The 23,363-nt window shown below is 40.2% G+C and overlaps 1 protein-coding gene across 2 annotated transcripts in view; it reads right to left on the reverse strand.

Annotated features, from left to right (window-relative positions):
• The window catches only part of VSTM4 (V-set and transmembrane domain containing 4), a 106,454-nt gene that overhangs the window by 23,454 nt on the left and 59,637 nt on the right, over nucleotides 1-23,363 (reverse strand). For both annotated transcript variants that reach the window (XM_060191366.1, XM_007526480.3), the window contains 3 exons: nucleotides 18,577-18,610; nucleotides 3,818-3,924; nucleotides 2,301-2,362 (listed from right to left, as the gene is read on the reverse strand). In XM_060191366.1, the coding sequence (XP_060047349.1) occupies nucleotides 2,301-2,362; nucleotides 3,818-3,924; nucleotides 18,577-18,610 (203 nt within the window). The remainder of the gene's footprint in view (nucleotides 1-2,300; nucleotides 2,363-3,817; nucleotides 3,925-18,576; nucleotides 18,611-23,363) is intronic.

A 23,363-nucleotide genomic window follows, 5' to 3' on the forward strand; every position in this document is an offset into this window, starting at 1 on the left:
ACAGGTGGATCAAGCTCTCATGCCAAGTAGAAACCAGCAGTTACATGGATCAAATAATCAAAGTACCATCTGTGGGAAGTGACATGGCAGATTCAATACCAGACTTGCACACGACGCCTCAACTTTGACTCCCAGACCTGACTATGCCAGACTGTTGCTCTTAATTTTCCTCTCTCAGTAAATAAATCATTTTTTTTAAGTAACAGGAAGCATAGCCTAGGTCAATTATAAAGCAAAATTTTCTACTTTGCTACAAGAATATTGTAATTATACAAACAGTAAAATAAGTATGAAGAGACTTAACAGTTTCATGGGAAAAACAATGCTTAGGCTAAACCTTGTATATAGACATTTTAAGGAAGTTCCTTCAGATTTTAGTGTTGCCAGTTATTGATAAAGCAGATATACAATGGCAGGGTAGATAATTCTCTTGTAATCACCATATGAGTAGGAGTAAGGAAAAATGGAAAAAAGAAAATAAACATTCAGAGGGCGAGATTGATTGCATTAACATTTAATGAACAAAAACCTAAAAAGGAAAAAGTCAACTTCCTCCCATTTTAAATTTATTCTTTAGGGGGTCAGGTGGTGAAGCAGGTCTGTAGGTGTCTATCTTTCTCTCCTCCTCTCTGTCTTTCCCTCCTCTCTCCATTTCTCTCTGTCCTATGACAACAATAACAACAATAATTACAGAAATAAAAAAGGGAAAATTAAAAAATTAAAAAAAGAATCCTCTGACTGACATATGACACATGTATCCTGTGTCCTCCCACTCTGTGGCTTGCTAATAGGGATATGAATCTTTGTGTTAGTATCTTTAATCAGAATACACACTTTGGATTTTAATGTAACCCAAAATTTTCAAACTTTCCTTTTTGGATGGTAATTGGTATGCCTTTAGTTACCCTCAGGGAGATATGTTCTCTTAAAGAAGCTTTATTGGCATAATTTCTACTTGAGTTTGTGATACTGCTCTAAGCAATCTTTATGTGTGGTACAAAGCAGAGGCTGTGAATCATTGGTTTTCATGTGGACATTCAACAGATCCCTGACCACATAATGAAATACATCTACTTAGAGCATAGCATTGCCATAAATCAAGTAACAACACATCCACAGCTCGGTGTGGGGATGCCTTACTCTCTCTCTGCTCCTTCAGTCAATTTCTCTATTCCTGTGTTGCTAATACCATCCTGGAGCTTTAAGGTAAATCTCTCTCTCTTTTTTTTTTTTTAGTAACATGGAAGTTTTTATTAAGTGCACTCAGACCTCTTTCTTGTGGTGAGCATAGTCTGGTTTTAAGACCTCTTAGGGCACCAGCTTCCATGCCTGAAAGCAGAGGCTGCAGGTTCAATCCTAGGCACCTTATAACAGAGCTTATTAGTGTTTCAGTTTTCTCTCTGTCTCTTTCACCCCTCTCATTATTCTTTTTATTTTTTTTTTTAGTATCTTATTGATTTATTGGATAGAGACAGCCAGAAATTGAGAGGGAAGGGGGTGATAGAAAGGGAAAGAGACAGAGAGATACTTGTAGCCCTGCTTCACCACTCACAAAGCTTTCCCTCTGCAGGTGGGAACTGAGGGCTTGGACCCAGTCCTTGCACATTGTAACTTGCGCTCAGCCAGGTGCACCACCACCCAGTCCCTACCCCTCTCTTGTTCTTTATTTCGTAGTAAATAAACAAATTAACTTTATTTTAAAGTTATTTGGTACTGAGGTCGGTCTTTCAGAAAATATAGTGGTATAACAGGAACCTTAGAAAAGTGGGGCTATTAGTATTATCATCTGCACATTATTGATGAAGAAACCGAGGTGCTGGTTAGCTCATTTGACCAATTCTGTCCCACTGCATTTTAGAACCTAGAGATGACTTGAAATTCGTGACTCCCTCCAGCAGAATACCATATCCCTGTGGGACTGGGAATTAAATATTATTTCCCATGTTGCCCTCATTCTCACCCCAGTCCCAGTGTATATCCAGCAGGTGGAGAGCAGCTCTGTCTCCTACAGAGTGGTGGCCTAGGCAGCAGATGCAAAGCCACATGGGTATATCCCTGTCAAAAACCCCTGTCACCAGTGCCACATGGAACTAGTGTCACTCATCAACTCCTTTTTCCTGTTGCTAGTTGGGACCTCCACATTTTCCTTCCATCCCCTTACAGCCCCCTTTGAATCCTAAATTACTAAGGATCCATTGAGCTCTGTGTGTCTTTGTATAAATCTTGAAAATTGGTGCCTGAATTCTTTGTACTCTCATAAGGTTTGAGAGGATTGAACAACAAAGAATGCTATTACTCACCAAAGTGACTTTCCTTTGGGGTTTCAGCAGCTTCGGCTTATGGAATGAGGTGGCAATGGGAGCTGTGGACATATATGAAGGGTTCAGCTTGCAATTTTTTTCCAGGATTATTACTACCACATATTCTGAGCACCACAGACATATAATATAGACATTTGTGATCCCCTTTCCCCCATGGAAGAACTAGAGTTTCTGATCTAGACAGGAAGGTATGTCTTTTGAATGGGAAAAGACCTTTCTCTAATCTTTGGACATATTGTTCTCTTCCCTCAGTAAGGACAACAGTACAATTCTGTATTGAATACTGTCAGCTACAGAGAGGTCTTATAGGTGAGAGCCAGGTGCAGCTGGAGAGGCTGAGGCTGGGCATTTCCCTGAAAGTTCATGCTAACTGCAGACCAACACAGACTGCATTGACTTTGGCCATCACCGTAGCCTTGTAAGGTCCTACAGGAGAGAGGGAGAGTCTTACCACCCCCGTTTCACAGAGCAGGAAATCAAGACACTCCCATATCATGTAACTAGTATTTAAGTGATGTGGGACTTGAACTTGATCTTGGAAGTCAAACAGAGCTCACTTCAGTGTGAGGATTTATCACTTATCTTTCTGAGATTCTGTTTCAACTCTCAAAAGGTTGAGAGAAGTCAATCTCTGTATTTGAATGAGACAACAGACAAGCATGAAGTCTCAACAGGGCAGGGCCTGTTCTCTATTTCCTTCTCAGATCTGCACTTACCATGACTCACAGAAGTCTTATGGGTTCCAGCATCTTCTGTCCACACAAGGTATGATCAGTCTTTACTAGCTTTCATCATAAGGTCTCATAAGGGAACATTCTGTCAAGCCCCAATTAAGGGACAGAATATATCTCATCTTGTGATTAAGTTGTTCACCTGAGAAATCTTCTTCCTCTCAGTTATAATTCAAAATATTTTAGACTTGAACTTAGCCTGAATTAGCCACAATTATTTTAGGACTGGCAAACAGTCTTAGTATTCCCAAGATAAGTTCAGTTCTTACCTCCAGAAATATCCATCTTACTCAGTTATGTTAATTTAAGTCATAACCAGAATTGGTGAATAACCTTTACTGTATCTCAATTTTGAAATAATCCAGAACAAATGATATACCTGATGAACATCTTTAGAAAAATCAGAGAGCCTTCCTACCCTTGAATGAACCACAGAGATGTTGTTACTCTCATGTTTCTTGTTCCATTTCATTATTTACATAGCCCATTCACAGTCCACAGGGAATAAAGTACGGAATCAGTCTCTGTCCATGTTTCTGCCCCCCATGCCCCACTAAAACCATTCTGGGTCCGTGGAATCAGCTCCAGCCCTCACCCTAAAACAGGGCTTAGTTATGACGAGAATCTAGGTATGATTCTCCAGACCATATAAACTCTGGCTGCTGTGTCTTCCATCAGCTTACCACTCCTATACTGATTCTTCATTTAACCCAATTCTAGACTATTAACAGTTTCCAGGTGAGGATTTTCAGACTGGCTTCCTACCTTTGGCAGGGACCTCAGGGGGAATATCAGGTTTCTCCTTCCACCTCTTTCCTTTCTTGGGATGTAGTGGAGCCAAGCTGGTCATGCTGGTAACGGTCTCCCCTGAGCTGTAGAAAGAAATGGTGCTGGTGTAGCCAAAGGCAGATGAATCACAGGAAAATAAAAAGGAATCAGAGATTTTTGAGCGCTCCCTGTTTACCTGGAAATACTACTGTTTTACAGCTTGGGCAGTTGTATGCTTACCAGCAGGGAAGTCTGGAGGTCTGGTGCTGATCCTTGGCTAAGATTAGGACAATGGCATGAGCTAGATAGTGATGTATTAGGTGATGTTTAAAAGTTCAAACATGCCTAGAGAGGTATAAGGCCATTGTCGACATTGTTTGGGGATACAGAAGTTGACAGCTGTCATTATACCTAGTGTCACTATTACACAATGTGGTTTGTAGCCATCCCCAGCAGGGCATTAAGATATCACTAGAAACTTCTGCTTGTGATTCCCCTAGAACCAACATTTCTTGCACATATCTTTGTGCTTTATAATCTATAAGCAGAGCACATCCTGTGCAAGTGAAAAAAGACTCAGGGGAGTCTCTAGGGTGCCCCTTGAGAGCTTACATTTTCTTTTCCTTTATTTTTAGTGAAGCTAAGTGAGTTCAGTCTGAGGAGTACTGTGTTTCCAGAAGTCATCTGGCCCTTTATAATCACTGTAGTATCAAATTATTTCTCTGTTATCTATAATAACCTCAAATTATGGAGCTGTTAGTCTTATATTACAGGTAAGAAATCCAAGGCTGGAAGGTGTTACATAATGTGCTCCAAAGGATACTGTTCAGCAGCCAACATGAAAGCTGCAAACAGACTTTTTGGAGGTCTGACTGGAGTCTGTTTTTGATGTTACAGGTAGAATGGAATCCACACATTGACTTTCATAAACACTAGTCATATTTCAAATGCATCCTATTGATTTCAACAGCTCAGAATAAGCCTCTAAGATTAGAATTTCTTGTCCATGGGCACCTATTCTAGTCAGATAGGCATAGTTGTCAAGAGAGACTATCTCCCTAAATCACAAAGATTGCTATAAATTTATATGAATATGACTGATTGCCCAATAATAAAAATTAATAAAAGTGGCAAACAGGCACACAGGGAAGGCTCATCTATGAAAATAAGCTCGAACTTCCTCAAGGAAGGAGTCCAAATTAAAACATGTGACACTTCCCTTCCCCTCCTATCAGGATAGTAACAATCAGATATGAGGCCAAACACCCTTCTAGCAAGAATGTGGAGAATCAGGCACCCAGAAGTATTGCTAATAGGAGTGTAAACCAGCCCTGATGGAAAATAACTTGGCAAGCAGAATACTTGGGACTGTCAGAATCACAGAAGCTGATGCTTTTTGACCTGGCAACTTAACTCCCAGGAATTTATTCTGTGAATATCCTCCTATGTGGATTAGATTATGTATGAGATTTGTCATACAGTGTTATTGGCAGTAGCAACTTATTGGAAACAGACCAACTGTCCATCAGCAGGGGACTGGTTAGGATAATGATGGTAACTTCATAAATCGACACCTGGGTCCTATGTAGCTATAAAAAGGAAAGAAGAAGCTATTTACGTGCTGAGAAAGAAAGATACATTGTGAAATTGAAAAGCTAGGCATTGGACAATGTGTGAAATGTGTCACTTTTTCTGCATTAGTGGGGAAAATATATACAAGTATTTACATGTATACACATAAAGAAACTCTGGAAGTAGACACAAAATACTTAAGATAATGGTTTCATAGGATGAGGATGCTGAGAAACTAAACATATGGGAGATGAGACAGGGAGTTAGGAAAGTATATATGTACATATATACTATACATACATACACAGGTATGTACATATGCAGTCATGTAGATACATACACACATGTTACATCTGTCTTTATATGCTTTTAATCACTTTACATTTTAATTATTAAATCATGTGATGGTATCATCTTCAATAAAAACAAATCAAACACTGCCACATATCTAAATATACTTAGTAACAGAAAATATATTACTCAACTATCGTCCTAATATTTTAAAATGATGACTGAATTACTCATTGTGGGATAGTTTCCACTGAAAATCCCCAAAGATAGTTTATTTTTACTGGGAACAGAAATTTTAACAGATCATAGCTTCAGAGTACAAGGTCAACTGGGAAAATTCACAAACAGTCAGAATGAATGTGTGTTTACAAAACTCTGATTCCTAAAAGAAAACAAGAGATCAGAAAACTTAAAAGCTACTTAAATACATGACCATATGGTTTTCTTCTTTTTTTTTTTTTTTTGCATTTTTTTTTTTTTAACCACTGCATGTTCTTGTACTAAAGTGGTAATTGCGGGCATAGGAGCTAAATAAAATAATTTTACTTTAACCAGGACTCAATCTTGTTAAATATTTCTGTTCTTTCTCTTTTTTGATTTACTTTTTTATAACACTAGCAGAACTCCTTTAAAATATTTTATGTACTTATTTATTGGATAGAGACAGAAAGAAATTGGGAGAGAAGAGAGGTACAGAGGGTGAGAGACAGAGAGACATTTGCAGTGCTGTTACAACTTGTGAAACTTTCTTCCTGCAGATGGGGACAGAGAGCTTGAGCCCTGGTCCTTGTACATTATAATATGTGCACTTAACCAGGTGCATCACCACCAGGCCCCGTCTGGTAGCAGAATGGTTATGCAAAAGACTTTCACACCTGAGGTTCCAAAGTTATAGGTTCAATCCCCTGCATGAGTATATGCCAGAATTGAAAAGTGCTTCCTCTTCATTACTGTCCTCCCCCAAAGTGATACACTGTTATTGATAAAGAAATATCTGGACACATCATTATCAGCCAAATGCATAGTTTATACTAGGATTCACTCTTGGTATTGTTCATGCTATCTAGACAAATGTACAAAGGATCTATCACTGAAGTATCATACAAAAGAGTTGAACTGATATAAAAAAAAACTCTAGTCCTAAATCAGTAGTTAATTAATATGAGAGGGGGAAAATCAATTGTATGTCTCAAAGTTTTTCAAAACACAAACTGAATCTTTTTAATATATAGGCTGTGTATTTGATATGCAGACTCTCTCAAAAGCCTAGACCAAGTAGATTAGAAGCATCCAACAGCACAGCTATATACAAGATACTGGATACTGTACAGCAAACCATAACAAAAGGACTTTTCAAAGTTAACCCAATTACCAAATAATGTGATGATAACATTAACTATCGATTGTCTTTTTGAACCCTAAGACAGCAGGAACCTCACATCTCCACTATAGAGCCCCTACTTCCCCCAGTCCTGGAACCCTTGGATAGGGCCCACTTTCCCGTATGCATCTCCCAATCCATACCAAATAATATTGTATCCGCCGATCACAACCTCACCAACGCAATGATTGCCACCTCAACATGCTTCACCGCAGACAGTGTCCAGAGACTTCACGTGTGGAATGACAACTCTTCAGCTTCATTACTCGGGTGAGATCTTTCCTTTTATAGTACACTCTAATTTCATCTCAGGTGGCTCACTTTCTAACAAAGTCCCATAACCTAGATATACACCAGTTTCTGTGAGAGAGAGCTTATGTTCACACGTATCCATAAACTACTGCAAAATATATACCTGAAAGCAGAAGTACACTAGAGTTTGCAGTGAGTACTTCCCTAACACTTCCTCTCCACTATTCCAAGCTTTGGGTCCATGATTGCTCAACAATTTGTTTGGCTTCGTATGTTAACTCTCTTTTGAATCACCAGGTTCCAGATGCCATCAGGATGCTGGCCAGGCTTCCCTGGATTGACAACCCCACCAGTGTGTCCTGGAGCTCAGCTTCCCCAGAGACACACCCTACTAGGGAAAGAGAGAGGCAGACTGGGAGTATGGACCGACCAGTCAACGCCCATGTTCAGCGGGGAAGCAATTACAGAAGCCAGACCTTCTACCTTCTGCAACCCTCAATGACCCTGGGTCCATGCTCCCAGAGGGATAGAGAATGGGAAAGCTATCAGGGGAGGGGGTGGGTTATGGAGATTGGGTGGTGGGAATTGTGTGGAGTTGTACCCCTCCTACCCTATGGTTTTGTTAATTAATCCCTTCTTAAATAAAAAAAAAATTAAAAAAAAAACTCTAGTCCTTTTTCCAACTATGACATTATCTCCCCAGACAATAACTTGGTCCCACCTGCAAATTATATGTCAAACTCAGGCAAAAACTAGTAAATTCATGGGCCCCTTGGGATATACCTAAAATAGACCTACCTAGCTTTTTCCAAAATGGAGACCCCAAATCTTCATCTGCAACATTCTTGCCTTTAGGTTCATGATGAGTCAACAATTTGTTCTGCTTTATATTTGAACTCTTTTTTTTTTTTTCTTTCAGCCACCAGGTTCCAGATGCTACCATGATGACAGCCAGACTTCCTGGGCAGATGATCGCACCAATGTGTCCTGGAGCCCAACCTCCCCAGGGAAAGAGACAGGCTGGGAGTATTGATCAACCTGCCAACACCCATGTTCAGTGGGGAAGCAATTACAGAAGCCAGACCTTCCACCTTCTGCACCCCATAATGATCCTAGGTCCATACTCCCAGAGGGATAAAGAATAGGGAAACTATTAAGGGAGGGGGTGTGATATGGAATTCTGGCAGTGGGAACTGTGTGGAATTATACCCCTCATATCCTATGGTCTCATTACTATTTCCATCTTATAAATAAAAATTATATAAACTTTAAAAAAATTATATGTTCCACCTATTCATCCCTCTCTTTTCCCAAGCCCTGCCAAATAATGATCTGTTGCCTGTCTCCATAGTTTTGTTCTTCCCAGAATGTCAGAGTCAGAATTATACAGTGGGTAGTCTTATCAGGCCGATTTCATTCACTTTGAAATCTGCATTGGCATTTCCTTCGTGTCTTTTCATGACTTCACAGCTATTTTCCTTTCAGAGCTAAATAGTATTACGTAGTACTTACATTTTCATTTACCTACTGGACCTACATCTTGTTGCTTCTAAGGTTTGGCAACTGTGAATAAAGCAGGAATCAATGTATGTGGACATAAACTTTTGTTTATGGATGTAAGTTTTAATTCTCCTAAATTCTTATAAATTATGGGGGGTTTTGTGTGTTTGTTTGTTTTGTTTTTGCCTCTAGGGTTATCACTGGGGCTTGGTGCCTGCATCACGAATCCACGCTTCTGGAGGCTATGTTTTCCCCTTTTTGTCGACCTTGTTGTGGTTATTATTATTGTTGTCATTGGTGATGTTGTTGTTGGACAGGACAGAGAAATGGAGAGAGGATGGGAAGACAGAGAGGGGGAGAGAAATATAGACACCTGCAGACCTGCTTCACTGCTTGTGAAGTGACCCTCTTGCAGGTGGGGAGCCGGGGGGCTCCATTAGGGATCCTTATGCTGGTCCTTGCACTTCTTGCCATGTTCCCTTAATCCACTGTGCTACACTCACTGTGCTACCACCTGATCCCCAGATTGTACTTTTTACTACACTGGCTTACGGGTTTGGACCTTCTTTTACTTAATTTATATTTTCTCTATAATCCTCATACTACATTCTCTATGTCCTCATATTATCATAGTAAGACAATGTGCCATTGTTTACTTAGTCATTCCTTGATATTTAAACAACTAATTTGCTTCCTAGCTTTACATACAAATAGCATTAGTGTAAATATATTATGCACAATGATTTTATGTGTAGACTTTTTGTTTTCAAGTTGGACTTTTAGAGGCAGAACTATTTATTAGTCAAAAAAGCAGGACCTTCCTTCTTTTCTCCTTTCTTCCTTTTTCCTTTCTTTCTTTTCTTCCTTTCTTCCTTCCTTCCTCCCTCCCTCCCTACTATCTCTCTCTCTCTCTCTGTGTCTGTCTGTCTGTCCATCCATTCATCCATCCATCTATCTATCTATCTATCTATCTATCTATCTATCTATCTATCTATCTATCTAATCTTTCTTTGTTCCTTTCTCTTCATTTCTTTCTCTCTCTCTCTGTCTCTGTCTCTCTCTCTCTTTCTTAGTATTTTTGCCTCCAGGATTATTACTGGGGCTCAGTGCTGGCACTATGAATCCACCAGGCCTGCTCCAAGTGGCCATTTTTTCCTTTTATTTACTTTTTTCTATTTTATTGGATAAGACAGAGGGAAATTGAAAGGGGAGGGGGGATAGAAAAGGAGAAAGAGAGACACCTGATGACCTGCAGATCTGCTCATATAGCTTCCCCCCTGAATATTGGGGTTGGGGGCTCAAACCCAGGTTCCTGAATGGTCCTTACTCATAGTGCTATGTGCGTTTAACTGGATGCACCACCACATGGTCTCCAGTAGGATCATCTTGAAAGTCACTTAATGCCAACTATCAAAATGATTTCTGAAAAAATTAGCACTACTCTATACCTGTCAGTTGGGATAACTTTTTCAGACAAAAAGAGAAAGACAGAGGAGCAGAGAGAGAAAGAAAGAAACCACAGCACCAAAGTTTCCTTCAATGCAGTATGGACCAGACTCAAATCTGGGTAGTAGTGCACATGGCAAAGCAGCCCATTATCCAACTGAGCTATTTTGTCAGTTCCTCATTTTTTAAAATTGCAAATTTCAATGAATAAAAATGGACTGCCTTTTAGTTACATTCTTCCACTTGGTGGTGAGGATGGGTATTTCCCATGTACATTTTCAACTGCATTTCCTCAGTTGTGAATGATGCCTAGACATCGTCCCCTACTTTTTATTGGGGTCTGGATTTTTCTTATACATTTGCATATATCTTTCATATCAACTGGATGTATTTCTTGAAAACATTTCTCCCAATTTTCCTTATATGTTGGTACTGTATTAAATGCACACTTTGTCTGTTTTAGCTAAAAATTGTTGTATATTCTCTTTTTGTTCTACTGCTTCTATTTAGAATGACCTTTCCAGCTATAACACTGCAGAGTCAAATAGTATATCCTGTTTTCCTTCTCTTGGATTTGTTGAACTCTTCAATATAAAATTAAAATTTGGGGACATCATTTGTATAAAATATCTCATTATGTCTAGGATATTTCAGCAGGCTGAAAACATTCTACTTTGTCATCATCATTTTCTTTCAAAACAGTAAAACTGCACTAAACCAAATTTAGTTTTAATTCATACTTCAACAATGAGAGTTCATGTACAATGAATCACCATGGTGGCCTCCAATGGACGTCTCAGAATTTTAGGAGCCATAGGGTGGGGAAAACAGCATAATGGTTATGCAAACAGACTCTAATGCCTGAAGCTCTGAGGTCCCAAGTTTATTCTCCTGCACCACACCACTGCTCTGGAAAAACAAACAATTAAACAAACAAATTTTATGAGCTCTACTGACTCCACAGGATCAGCAGGAATTTTTTTTTTTTTTTACTAAGGGAGTCTAGGGGAGCTGGGTGATGGTACACCTGGTTAAGCACTCACGTTACCTTGTACAAGGGCCTGGGTTCAAGGCCCCGCTCCCCACATGCATGGGGAAAGATTCATGAGCAGTGAGTCAGGTCTACAGATGTGTAGCTTTTTCTCTCCCTCTGTACCTACCCCTTCTCAATTTCTCTCTGCCCTATCAAATACAAATTCTATGGTTTTGTAATGTCTCCTTTTTTAAATAAAAAAATTAAAGAAAATAACTTCAAATAAAACTGTAACAGTATCAACTCCAAAAAAAAAGAGGGAGAGAGAGAGAAAAATAGAAAGAAGAAAGAGAAAAATTGGCTGCTGGGAGGTCAGCACTGACCCCCAATGATAATTCTGGTGGCAATAGCAAAACAAATAAACAAACAGAGAAATTAAGAGAGAAAAAAGAAACTTGCTCACCATCTTAGATTAAAGTGGTATTGCATTTTGACTCTGGCATAAGGAAGTACACGTTTTTGGAGACAGTCAAATTAAGAAAGAAAGCCAGCCAGCAACTATCTAAATTAAAGAGCTGTATGACTAGAGAGACATGTTATTTGTGGGGAACAGGGCTGCCTTTGTGATTTTAAGGAGGGTGTGGCAGGCAGTGCACATGTGGGGCCCTTGTTTTGACATGTCAAGAGTTCTGACCTGGTCACTTCTTACTGGAGCCTCTATCCCACAATGGCACCTCACCTCTATCTCACACAACACCTCAGTTCCACATCATGTGATGGCTGACATTAGTGAATGGGCCTGGGTCAGGGTCAGAAAGCCTGCACTAAATGTGGTTCCACTAAGATACTGCATAAATCACTCATTTCCCTGAGTCTCATCTCATCCCCTAACCTGTATAATAAGGTGATGTACCCTCATCTCACGGGATTATTAAGAGGGCCAGGTGAGACCATGTAGAATAAATTAAAATGGACAGGAAGTGGATAAGTATAATTTGCCCCAATCTCTGATGTGTACATGCAGCACAGGACATTTCACAGCATGGCCACTTACGTATTTCATAATTCCACGTCTTGGCCTAGGGGGAGGACTGCAAGTTTCAAATTCAACCTGATCAGAAAATCTTTCTGCTGGGGCTGAGTGGGTGGTGGCGCACCTGGTTGAGTGCACATGGATCCAGGTTCAAGCTCCTGGTCCCCACCTACAGGGGGAAAGCTTTGTGAGCAGTGAAGTGAAGCAGGGCTGTAGGTGTCTCTCTGTCTCTCTCCCTTTTTATCTCCTCCCCCCTTCAGTTTCTGGCTGTCTCTATCCAATAAATAAATTAAGACATTTTTTTAAAAAGAAAATCTTTCTGCCAAAGATAGTCCAGTATGCCTTCCTGCTGCCACAAATACTGTGGGGCTCTATAATTGCTAGCCCAGAACAGTCCAGGCAGGAAAGGGTAGCTGAGGGAGAAGCTATGCTCCTGAGCAATGGGAAGCTGCCCCTAGACACTAGGTAAGGCAGACAACCTGGATTTTGTCAATTATTAAGTGAATTATGAGCACCCATGTTTTCCAGAAACTGATGCCATTAACAGCCACCCATGCTTCGATTCTGTGCAATGCACTGAGAGAGTGCTTGCTATTCAGAATCTCTGACCCTTTCAGACATGGAAATGAAGCTTCAGAGAGACCAGGAAGGAGTCTGGGAGCTGATCTAGGTAGGCCTGATTCCTTGGCCCTAAAGCAAGGACTATGGTTCTAGCTGAGCTAACAAAGAACTAGAAATCTAGGACAGGAAAATGGCAAGCTAACAGTCACAATAGCAGCTCCAAGTTTAAGCTCCTGAAGAAGAAGGTGTCAGGAATTTGCATGTTAAGTTTGTACTAAATTCAGAGTTCTCAGAGCAGTTGCAGTTTAAACCCTGTCCTGGTGTAAAAAGAAGGAGCCTGTCCAAGTGCTGGATGGAATTTGGAGATTAAACATTGTATCTGGTGTCCAAGACCAAGGGCCATAATGGCCTGAGAGTGGGCAGAGGAGAGACACATAGTTCTTCACATTCCTGGAAATAGTCTGGAATAATGATGTCAGTTGCCAAAATGGAGGTGGGCATGGGTATAGGCCAGCAGCAAGGAATCTTCTATGCTCTACTCTAAAGCTAAGTGTGTTTGAGAGCAGGAAGAAAGAAAGAAAGAAAGAAAGAAAGAAAGAAAGAAAGAAAGAAAGAAAGGCAGGCAGGCGGGCAGGCCAGCATAAATTGCACTGGCCCCACTAGAGAACATAATTATAACTAAGAATCATAGACCTGGTCACACCATACTTTCACAATCATGAGATCAAAGTATCCTTAAATTAAACCACAGCATCTGTGGTCTAAGCAGTCCTTTTAGCTCCATCAAACAGCTGTGTAGTACCTGTCTCTCTTTGGAAGATTACTAGAGGTGAATTTTACCATTCCTACCAAGGACTTTTTATATACCCAGTCTACATGCCCCAAGCTTCTGTGGTTCAAGGTAATTTTTTTGTATTTTAAGATATGAATTGTAATTCTAAGTGCTTCCTTAAAGTCTGTTTAATCTCCTTTTCTCTCCACTCCTGCACACCAAGCTCTCTGCTTTGTAAGGCAGAGATTTGTCATGCTAGGGTTGCCAAGTTATGTTTGTTAAACAAGAGTCCCTGGCCCACAAAGCGTTTCCAGTTTGGAGCTTAGAAAGGTGTGGTCTTCCTATGCCTGCTATTTGGAGCCCTCTCCTCCTGAGCTTGTCTTGTTCCACACTGTCCATGAGAATCATTGCTACAGTTGATCCATTTCACCTCCTGAAACATCCATATACTTCCCTTCTTCCTCCTGCATTTCATTAACCATGAGACTATCTGACACAGACCCCCTGGACGATTCACTAGTTTCTTTGTAGGCAGTCTAAGGATCCTTTTCCATGATTCCATGTAGTGTACTCATCACCCCACAGTAGCAAGGAATCTTTAAGGAGGAACACTGGTCTCAACAACTATGGTGTCAAATGACTGTCATCAATATTCACAGTAATCTGTGATGGAAAAAGAATCCCCTTCCTCCCTGTTAAAGTCAGCTGTCAGTGACAAAGGTCAAGGGTTTGTGCAAATAGGACAAATTGCCTGAAGTCTCACTCTAGGCTTTTGAATAAGCTTTCCTGCCAGTGGAACATACAAGTTCAACTGATACCACATACAAGAGTTGCTTAAAATTGCAGAACTTCATTTCCAAGGTAAAGGTGCCTTGAAATGATGTGTTTTCAGAAATGAGAAATACATGTCAAACGCCTTGAATTCAGTTTGGTGTACAGTGATCACTAACTAATGGTCCCTATAACTGTCTGGCCAGTATTAGCAGTCTCATTATTGCTATGGAATCAGCTCTCAGAGTCCCTGACTGAAGGAGCTGGGCCCAGCCAGAGCTGGGCTCCAAAGGACAGACAGGCCTTTGGGGTGGAGCTGGTTTATTTTCAACTGCTTGTGTTCTATATATAGTATTATTATTGTTGTTGTTACTGTTGTTATTATTATTATTTTGCCTCCAGGTTTATTGCTGAGGCTTGGTGCCTGCACCACAAATCTACTGCTCCTGGAGGCTACTTTCTCCCCTTTGCCCTTCTTCTTCGTTGTTGCTATTATTATTGTTGTCATTGTTGCTGGATAGGACAGAGAGAAGTTGAGGGAGAAAGGGAAGACAGAGAGGGGGTGAGAAAGATAGACACCTGCAGACCTGCTTCACTGCCTGTGAAGTGACCCCCCTTCAGGTGGGGAACTGAGGGCTTGAACTGGGATCCTTATGCCAACCTTTATGCTTTGCACTATGTGCGCTTAACCTGCTGCGCTACCGCCTAGCTTATTATTATTACTACTACTATTATTATTATTATTAATCACTACAGCTTCCCTACTTTGGGTTAACTTTGTCAGAAAGAGAGGCAGAGAGTCAGGCCATGATGCACCAGGTAAGCACACATAGTATGAAGAGCAAGGATCCCAGTTTGAGCTCCCCCTAGCTCCCCATCTGCACTTCACAAGTGGTGAAGCAGGTCTGCAGATGTCTATCTTTCTCTCTCCCTCTCTATTTCCCCCTCCCCTCTCAACTTCTTTCTGTCCTCCACAACATAAAATGGAAAAGGAAAAAAAAAAAAAGAAGGCCAAATTGCTCCTTCATGAGGTAGTAGCCAAGGCATCTCCCTCTCCATAACTTCATGTGGTCTTTTGTCTAAAATGGCTTATATCCTAGAAGAGATTTTTTTTTCTGGGAAATCTCTGTTTGAGATCTTCTTCTGCAATCCCTGCCAGCTTCATAAACTCTGAACAGATGCCTTACAAGGCTGCTGACTTTGTTTGGGAAGTTAAGATTTCTCTGACTGCTAACTAGTAAGATCAGGAGGTCTTTTGTTAGTATTTAGCAGTTCTATCAGTGTCTTGGTCTCAGTTCATTGGAATAGTGGCAGGGAGGAATCACTGGATTACTATCCCAAGGCTAATGGCACGGATTTGGATGACATTAACCCCAGTTCCTTCTCAGCACAGTCTTTTCTTCTTGCCTCGGTACTTGGTTCTGGCTTCTCTAGTAATAATGAGGTACAGTTGTTGTTTTTTTTTTTGCTAGCTAGGAAGAGAGATGACTCCTTTCTGGGGTCAGGAGTGGGTGCCTTGCTGCCATCTTGCCCTTCACAAGAAAAACTGATCTGGCCTGAAGGCAGCATTGCCCAGAAAAGAGCTAGGGAGAGAGATGACTCCTTTCTGGGGTCAGGAGTGGGTGCCTTGCTGCCATCTTGCCCTTCACAAGAAAAACTGATCTGGCCTGAAGGCAGCATTGCCCAGAAAAGAGCTAGGGAGAGAGCCAGCACCCAGAGAAATCTCTGTCCCTTGGATGAAGCCACCTGGAGGCCCACCCACTGTGACATCCCTAGTTAGGTAATCCAGCTAAGTCCCTTTGTGACTATGTCTAAGTTGGCTTTTCTGTCACCTTCAATCAAAAGGCTCATAAATAGTACAGAAGGCTAGCTATTTATCTAATAGTTGGCAGTTTTATTCATATTCTTAGTCTGGGGAGACTAATTTGTAGCTAGCAGGGTTTTTATGAGGATTCAAAATGAATCCCCCGAAGTGTTCATCTGAGGCACTGCATGGACGCACCGTGAGTAATTACAAGGACTCAGTCCAGAGCTGCCGTGATTGAATCCTCACAATGACCATGAGCCACAGGGACAAAGAGACATCTATGCCTATTTTGTGGAGGCTGAGACCTTACAGAGAAGCAGAGTTAGTGACCCAAGGTGACCAAACTACCAGGTGGTATGACTTAAACTGTATCTCCCAGACTAACCCCAAATAGAATATTCTTTTTCATTTGTAGAAACATTTTTTTTACATATAATCATTTCTATTAGTCATAATTTAACAGTAGTTTACAAAACCACAAGATTCCAGGAGTATAGTTTCACACCCATATATATGTGTATGTAATTCACTAAAACCAACATCAGAATTCCTCAGCTCACTCCCCCATACCTCCCTCTGATAGCCACCATAGTTTTCACTAAGAGAAAAATCTGTTGACTGTTTCTTTTGCAAGCTTGTTTGCTTTAGTTGTCCATATTCCCCATGAGTGAAAATATCTAGCAGTTATCTTTCACTCTCTTTACTTATTTCACCTCCAGTTCCATCTACCACAAACAATACAGTATCATCATAGTAAATTGTAGCATAGGAGTGTTCTTTACATGACTACAGGAATAACAAGAAGGCCCTATCTTACAACTCCCTACCCCCATCCTTCTATGCTTACCATGGCCTGGGGGCTATGAAAGAAAGGCACTAAAGGGAAGCGACAAGCCAGCATAGCAAGTGACAATGAGAATACAGGAAGTTAGCCAGGAAACACAATGTGCCTGCTGTCCCTGACCTCACTACTCTCTTGCTCAGGTGAACCGGGACTGAGGAGGGGTGGGAATACGTTACATATGGGGGCAAAAAACAAACAATAACAATGGAAAAAAACACACAATAAATCAATACAGTTGTAGTATGTGGTTGAAATCTCCAGGCCTGGGCTTGAAAGCTGTATGGCTTTACCATCTGCAGCATCTATAGCTGTAACCTTCCTATGTCTGGCTTTGCTGTACTCAGCACTCATTCCTTGTCTAGTTCCATGACTATCAATTTTAAAGTACTCACAACCAAATTCAGACTTCCTAGCATGCAGAGGGAGGTGGTGGTACATTCACACTTGAGAGAGGTGGTCAGGGCGTCAAGAAGACCTCACCATCATCCACACTCTTCTTGTATGGGTCTATTTAAAACTCTTTGGTGCCATTTTAATTGTGTTATTGCTTATGCTGTCATTGAGTTTAAGAATTATTTACAGGGGTCAGGTAGTAAAACAGTGGGTTAAGCATACATGGCATGAAACTCAAGGAACAGCAAGGATCCCAGTTCGAGCCCCCAGCTCTCCATCTGCAGGGGGGTCACTTCACAGGTGGTGAAGATGGTCTGCAGGTGTCTATCTTTCTGTCTTTCCCTCCTCTCTTGATTTCTCTCTGTCTTATCCAACAACAACAACAATATCAACAATAACAACAAGGATAAACAATAAGGGCAACAAAAGGGAAAAAATAGCCTCCCAGAGGAGTGTATTAGTAGTGCAGGCACCGAGCCCCAGCAATAACCCTAGAGCCAAAAAGAAAGAAAAGGAATTCTTTACATACTTAGCACCAGCAACATCTGTTGAGGGGGAAAACAACAACAACAACAATAACTCTACTTTCTAAATATTTTAAAGAATTTTTAGAATTTCATTCATAAATTCTTGATATACACTGCCAATAAATTAGCATGGGCCTGGGATTTTCTTGGTTGAGAAGAAACCATTTAGCTTTCATTTCAGTTTCTTGACTTGTCACAAGTTTATTCAGATGACTGCTTCCTTTCTGAAATCAGTCTTTGTAGTTTGCATCATTCCAGGAATCTTCCTACTTCATCAATGCTATCTAATTTGTTAGATAAAATTGTTGATGATATTAAGAGTATTGCTCTCAGAGACAACAAAAATGTTTATTCTAGTTTCCAGCCCTTTTTTTATATAAGAAAAGCAGTCCTCCGAGGGCAGGTACCAATTCTTCAGCATAAATGTTAGACTAGCTTAGGCAACATGTGTTCTCTTAAGGACAGTCAGAATATGCACTACGGTTGAAAACACATAGATGTATGCAAAGCACACAATTTTAGGCCTGTTCTCAGACTTATATACAGATATTTAGGTAAAGACACATACTTAAATTAATATATTGACAATATATAAAAATAATAAATAGATTCACTTGAAAAAAATATTCTTACCTGTTTTGTGGGCATTTCACCAAATAATGTCTCACTGTGAAAGAACAAAAATAAAACATAGTAAACAAATGCTCCTTTAGATATATATACTTCAGGGGTGGGGGAGATAGCATAATCGTTATGCAAACAGACTCTCATGCCTGAGGCTCTGAGGTCCCAGTTTCAATCCACCACATTACCAATGAGCAGTGCTCTGGTTAAAAAAAAAAAAAAGAATATATATATGCATATATATTCACGAATATATAAATTTATTATAAATATAAATATATTATAAATATATATTTGGTTAAAATATACATGGTTAAAAATGAATATATATATTCATGGATATATATATATTTATTATTATATAAATATATTATAAATATATATTTATATATATATTTCAGGAATTACCATGAAATATAGGGACCCAGAGTTTCCCAGATAATGATACAAGTCACCCCTCAAAGCTTTCACTTTTCTCTTGGAATGAGTATAGCAGAGCTATTTCATAGGCACCACAGTGACCCAATATTTTTCTTTTTTTTTTTAATTTTTACTTATAAAAAGGAAACACTGACAAAAACCATAGGATAATAGGATAAGAGAGGTACAACTCCACACAGTTCCCATCACCAGAACTCCATATTCCCTCCCCTCCCCTGATAGCTTTCCTATTCTTTATCCCTCTGAGAGTATGGACCCAGGGTCATTATGGGGGTGGTGGTGCAGAAGGTGGAAGGTCTGGCTTCTGTAATTGCTTCCCCACTGAACATGGGCATTGGCAGGTTGATCCATACTCCCAGCCTGCCTCTCTCTTTCCCTAGTGGGGCGGGCCTCTGGAGCAGCGGTGCTCCAGGACACATTGGTGGGGTTGTCTGCCCAGGGAAGTCCAGCTGGCCTCATGTTAGCACCTGGAACCTGGTGGCTGAAAAAAGAGTTAACATATAGAGCCAAACAAGTTGTTGCCTAATCATGAACCTAAAGGCTGGAACAGTTCAGATGAAGAATTGGGGTGTCTCCATTTTTTAGATAGTAGTCCTATTTTATTTATATTCCAAAGAGCCCATGGCTATACTAGTTTTTTTTTTCTATTGGATATAGCCAGATATGAAGATTTGCACTGAAGATTTCCTAGCTGTGTAACTTAAAGAATTGTTTTGGTCAGTCTAGACCGAGTTACATTTTAACATGAAAGGTCATGGAATAATAGAGTCACTCAACTTCTAAGCTCTGCCTTGGTAATAAAAAATCCTTTTGGAGGCAACCGGAACTATCTTTCTCTACTTAGAATGTCCTCTCTCTAAAATAGATTATCATTCTCTAGCCAATGTTCTTCCAGGACTAAAACAAGACCTTTGGGAAAATAGTTTTGGGGGAAATTTCCTCCACAGTGGACCTTGTTGAAAAACAAACTACTCTTGTTACAGAGAGAAAGTAAGACTATGTTGGCACTTGTTTTAATAAGCAGCCAGTCTATTACACTTAACTGAATTCACCTTAAATATAAATAAAACGAAAAAAGTCATAGGGTCCTAAGGTTGTCTGGTAGATCAATGTTCCCACTGAATCACCCTTCCCTCTATTTATCCACAGGCAGTCTCAAGCTTGGTCACTTGACTTGCTTTGGTCAGTGAAGCATTAACCAAAGATTTAAAAGGCTCCTCTGCTCTGAAATTTACTCACTCTCAGTGCAGGGAATTCTTATGCCAAGATGAGAAGAATACTGGCAAGCCTAGCACAAATAACACTGTATGGAGCAGACACAAATGGTCTCAACCAATCTACCAGTGAACTACAACTGCATGAGTGGCTCCTGCAGAGACTAAGACTATCCGGCTGAGCCCCAGCCTCAATAACTGCTGTGTCCAATTACTATCCTTGGAAAGTTTTGTCATGAAAGTGATTGGTGCAGATTACAAATCAGAATGACAGAGGATAGGTTTATCTGGTCCAATGTCCAATTAGTACCTAAACTCTCACTGAATTCTATTTCATACGAGTCTACTATGTGCTAGATCATTTACAGATCAATAGTAATGACTTTTTGTCCCATCATTCTCCTGCCTTTTATTATTCAACAAATGGATGAAGATGGAGACACAAATAGGACAACAGCAAAGCTTCAATAAAGGAGAGCAAAGAGGGGTGGGGTGGGGTGGTGGCAGCTAGGCTCAGGCCTGCATGGTCCCTCATAAATAACCAGGCTGCTGAGCTGCAGTGGAGTCGAGGCTGGACTGAGCAGCTGTCTGCATTGCCCAGGCCAGAGGATGGACACACTGGCACAAGAATACGGAAAGCCCCTCAGCTGGAGTGCCTCTATAGTTCTGTAACATGCCCACCTTCCCAGGAAGCTCCTAGATGTTCAGGGTGGCTGGGCAGGCTGGGCTGTCAGAGCTGCCTGGGTCAAGTCTGCTGTTTCGTTTCAATGAAAACAGCAGCACAGGGAAGCAAGCACATGCACTCAGCCTCTCCTATGAGCAAAACTGTTGAGTGGGCAGCTCACAGGACCTCGAAGGTGCAGTCTCAAAGCAGCAAAACTGGGTTGGATAAAGCTACTAATGGGAAGGGTAGCAGGAAGTCAAGCTCTGCCCCCACACAGACCCACCAGAACCTTCAAAGAGCCATCATTTCAACTCAGCTTCAGTCAGGAAAACGGGGACCCAGAGATGACCAGGGACTAGCCCAGAAATTTAACCTAGAAACCCAACCTCCCAGTCCTGACTCTGTGGTACCCTTCCCTCCCCAGTATCTACTGGAAAAGAGGGGCTGAAAGAGCAGGAGCATATGCTCCTGCCCAGGAATCAAGGCATGGGACCAGGGTTGTAACGGAGGGTCCCTCCCCACCACCCAGGCCTAGTTCTGTGGTGCACTGACTGTGGGACTCCAGAATCTGGCTGGGACAGGGCTCAGGGTCAGGGCATGCTGCAGAGAAGGAGCTGGGGGCCAGGGCAAGGAGGGGCTCTGAATGCTTCCTATGCTCTAAGTTATATAGATCAGTGAGTGACCTTTCATTTGGAGTTCACATACCCCTGGGTGCTCAGGAAAGGCAACTAAAAGCAAAAACAACTTCCTTCCAGAAAACCTTTCAGTACCTCCCAGAGTACTCTTTCCTAAGAATTCATTACACCGAATATGTCTGAGGTATGGCTATCTCCTTTTTACACTCTCTCCATTCACATCAGCCATCCTACTTTGAAAATCAAAACATAAACCTCTCACTCATCCAGATTTATACTAAAGAGAATTGTCCTTGGGATAAAAACCAAACAAGAAGTGATTTGAAATACTGGTGCCAATTTTGTGAAAGTGAATGACTAATGATTGGACAACTAAACCTTTCACAAAGTGGAAGGTTTCCAATATTTTGCTTTCAACAACAACTGAATAATACAGTGGTCAGTTGGAAGAGTATTAAAATCATTTTTGATAATATGACTTTTGACATGTAACTATGAAGCAGTCTAAAGTATTGAATGATACAAAGAGAAGTTCATAATTCTCTCCTCCTTTTCCACTAAACAAGGTATTTCAGAGCCAATATTTATTTTAAAATAGGAACAGAGGGGTCAGGCGGTGGCACATCTTGTTAAGCACACACATTACAGTGCACAAGGACCTGGGTTCAAGCCCCTGGCCCTCACTTGCAGGAGGAAAGCTTCAGGAGTGGTGAAGCAGGGCTACACGGGTGTCACTCCATCTCTTTCCCTCTATCTCTCTCATTCCTCTCTCAATTTCTCTCTGTCTCTATCCAATTATAAATAAATAAAAACAAAGTAAATAGGAATAAAATTGATGCCAAGACTGGGAATGATGCTCAGTGGTAAAGTGCAGGACTTATATCCATAAAGTTCTGAGTTCAATACCTGACATTTGAATGAATGGCACTTATGTGTTCTTCCTTTTTTTCTCATCAATACATCAACAAATATTTAAAATGTATTTAGAATAACTGATGTTTAATTTTATCACTAAATAAATGTATTCATACAAGAGCATAAGAAGTGAAAATAAAAATTCATTTCAATAAAATGCATTTTCAATATTTTACTTCTCATGATTATCAATTATTTATAAATATGTATAATATATGTGGTTTTGATTAATTTTACACATTTCCCCAAATATTACTAATTGTGCAATATTGATAATTCAATGAGAAAAAAGGTATTTTAAACACCTAGAGACTTGTGGAATATGGAGATTAAAAAACCTTGATTTAAACTTTCATAAACATATTATTTGACAAAGGATATAACAGAATGATCAATACATGACTCTGAAAACAAAAAAATAACATATTAAAGTTGGATAAAATTGTGAGGAAAGTGAATCAAAGATAGTTTAAGAGGAAAAGAAGAGAATAAAAAATATATAAGTTAAAGCTATTAATGGAATTTTTCCTTCCCCCCTCACAAAGTCTTTTAAAATAAACAGAGGTAATATTAAATTCATAATAATTAGGTGTAAAGGAGAAATAATATTTATATTTTAAGCTGTCAATATCCGTGATACTCTGGACATTACATATGTTTCTTTCATCAAGAAGTTTGCATGTCAACAAAAATACACAAGGGTACACTATTGAAGTTTTCTGATCTCAGATTTCCTGATACTTGTTATTAGAAATCTTACTTAATTGTAACTTTGCTTTATGCTTGCATAAAAAGTATAGGTTTTGCTTATTGTTTGTCTACCAAGTACATTCCTTTGACTAATATGCCATGAGGCCTCTATTTCAGGCTGTGGCCAGTTGTCGCCAAGAATCCTGATCTAAGGTGAAGTCTGGATATTTCAGATTA

The sequence above is a fragment of the Erinaceus europaeus genome, chromosome 1 (genome assembly GCF_950295315.1).
Source record: "Erinaceus europaeus chromosome 1, mEriEur2.1, whole genome shotgun sequence".
Lineage (NCBI taxonomy): Eukaryota > Metazoa > Chordata > Mammalia > Eulipotyphla > Erinaceidae > Erinaceus > Erinaceus europaeus.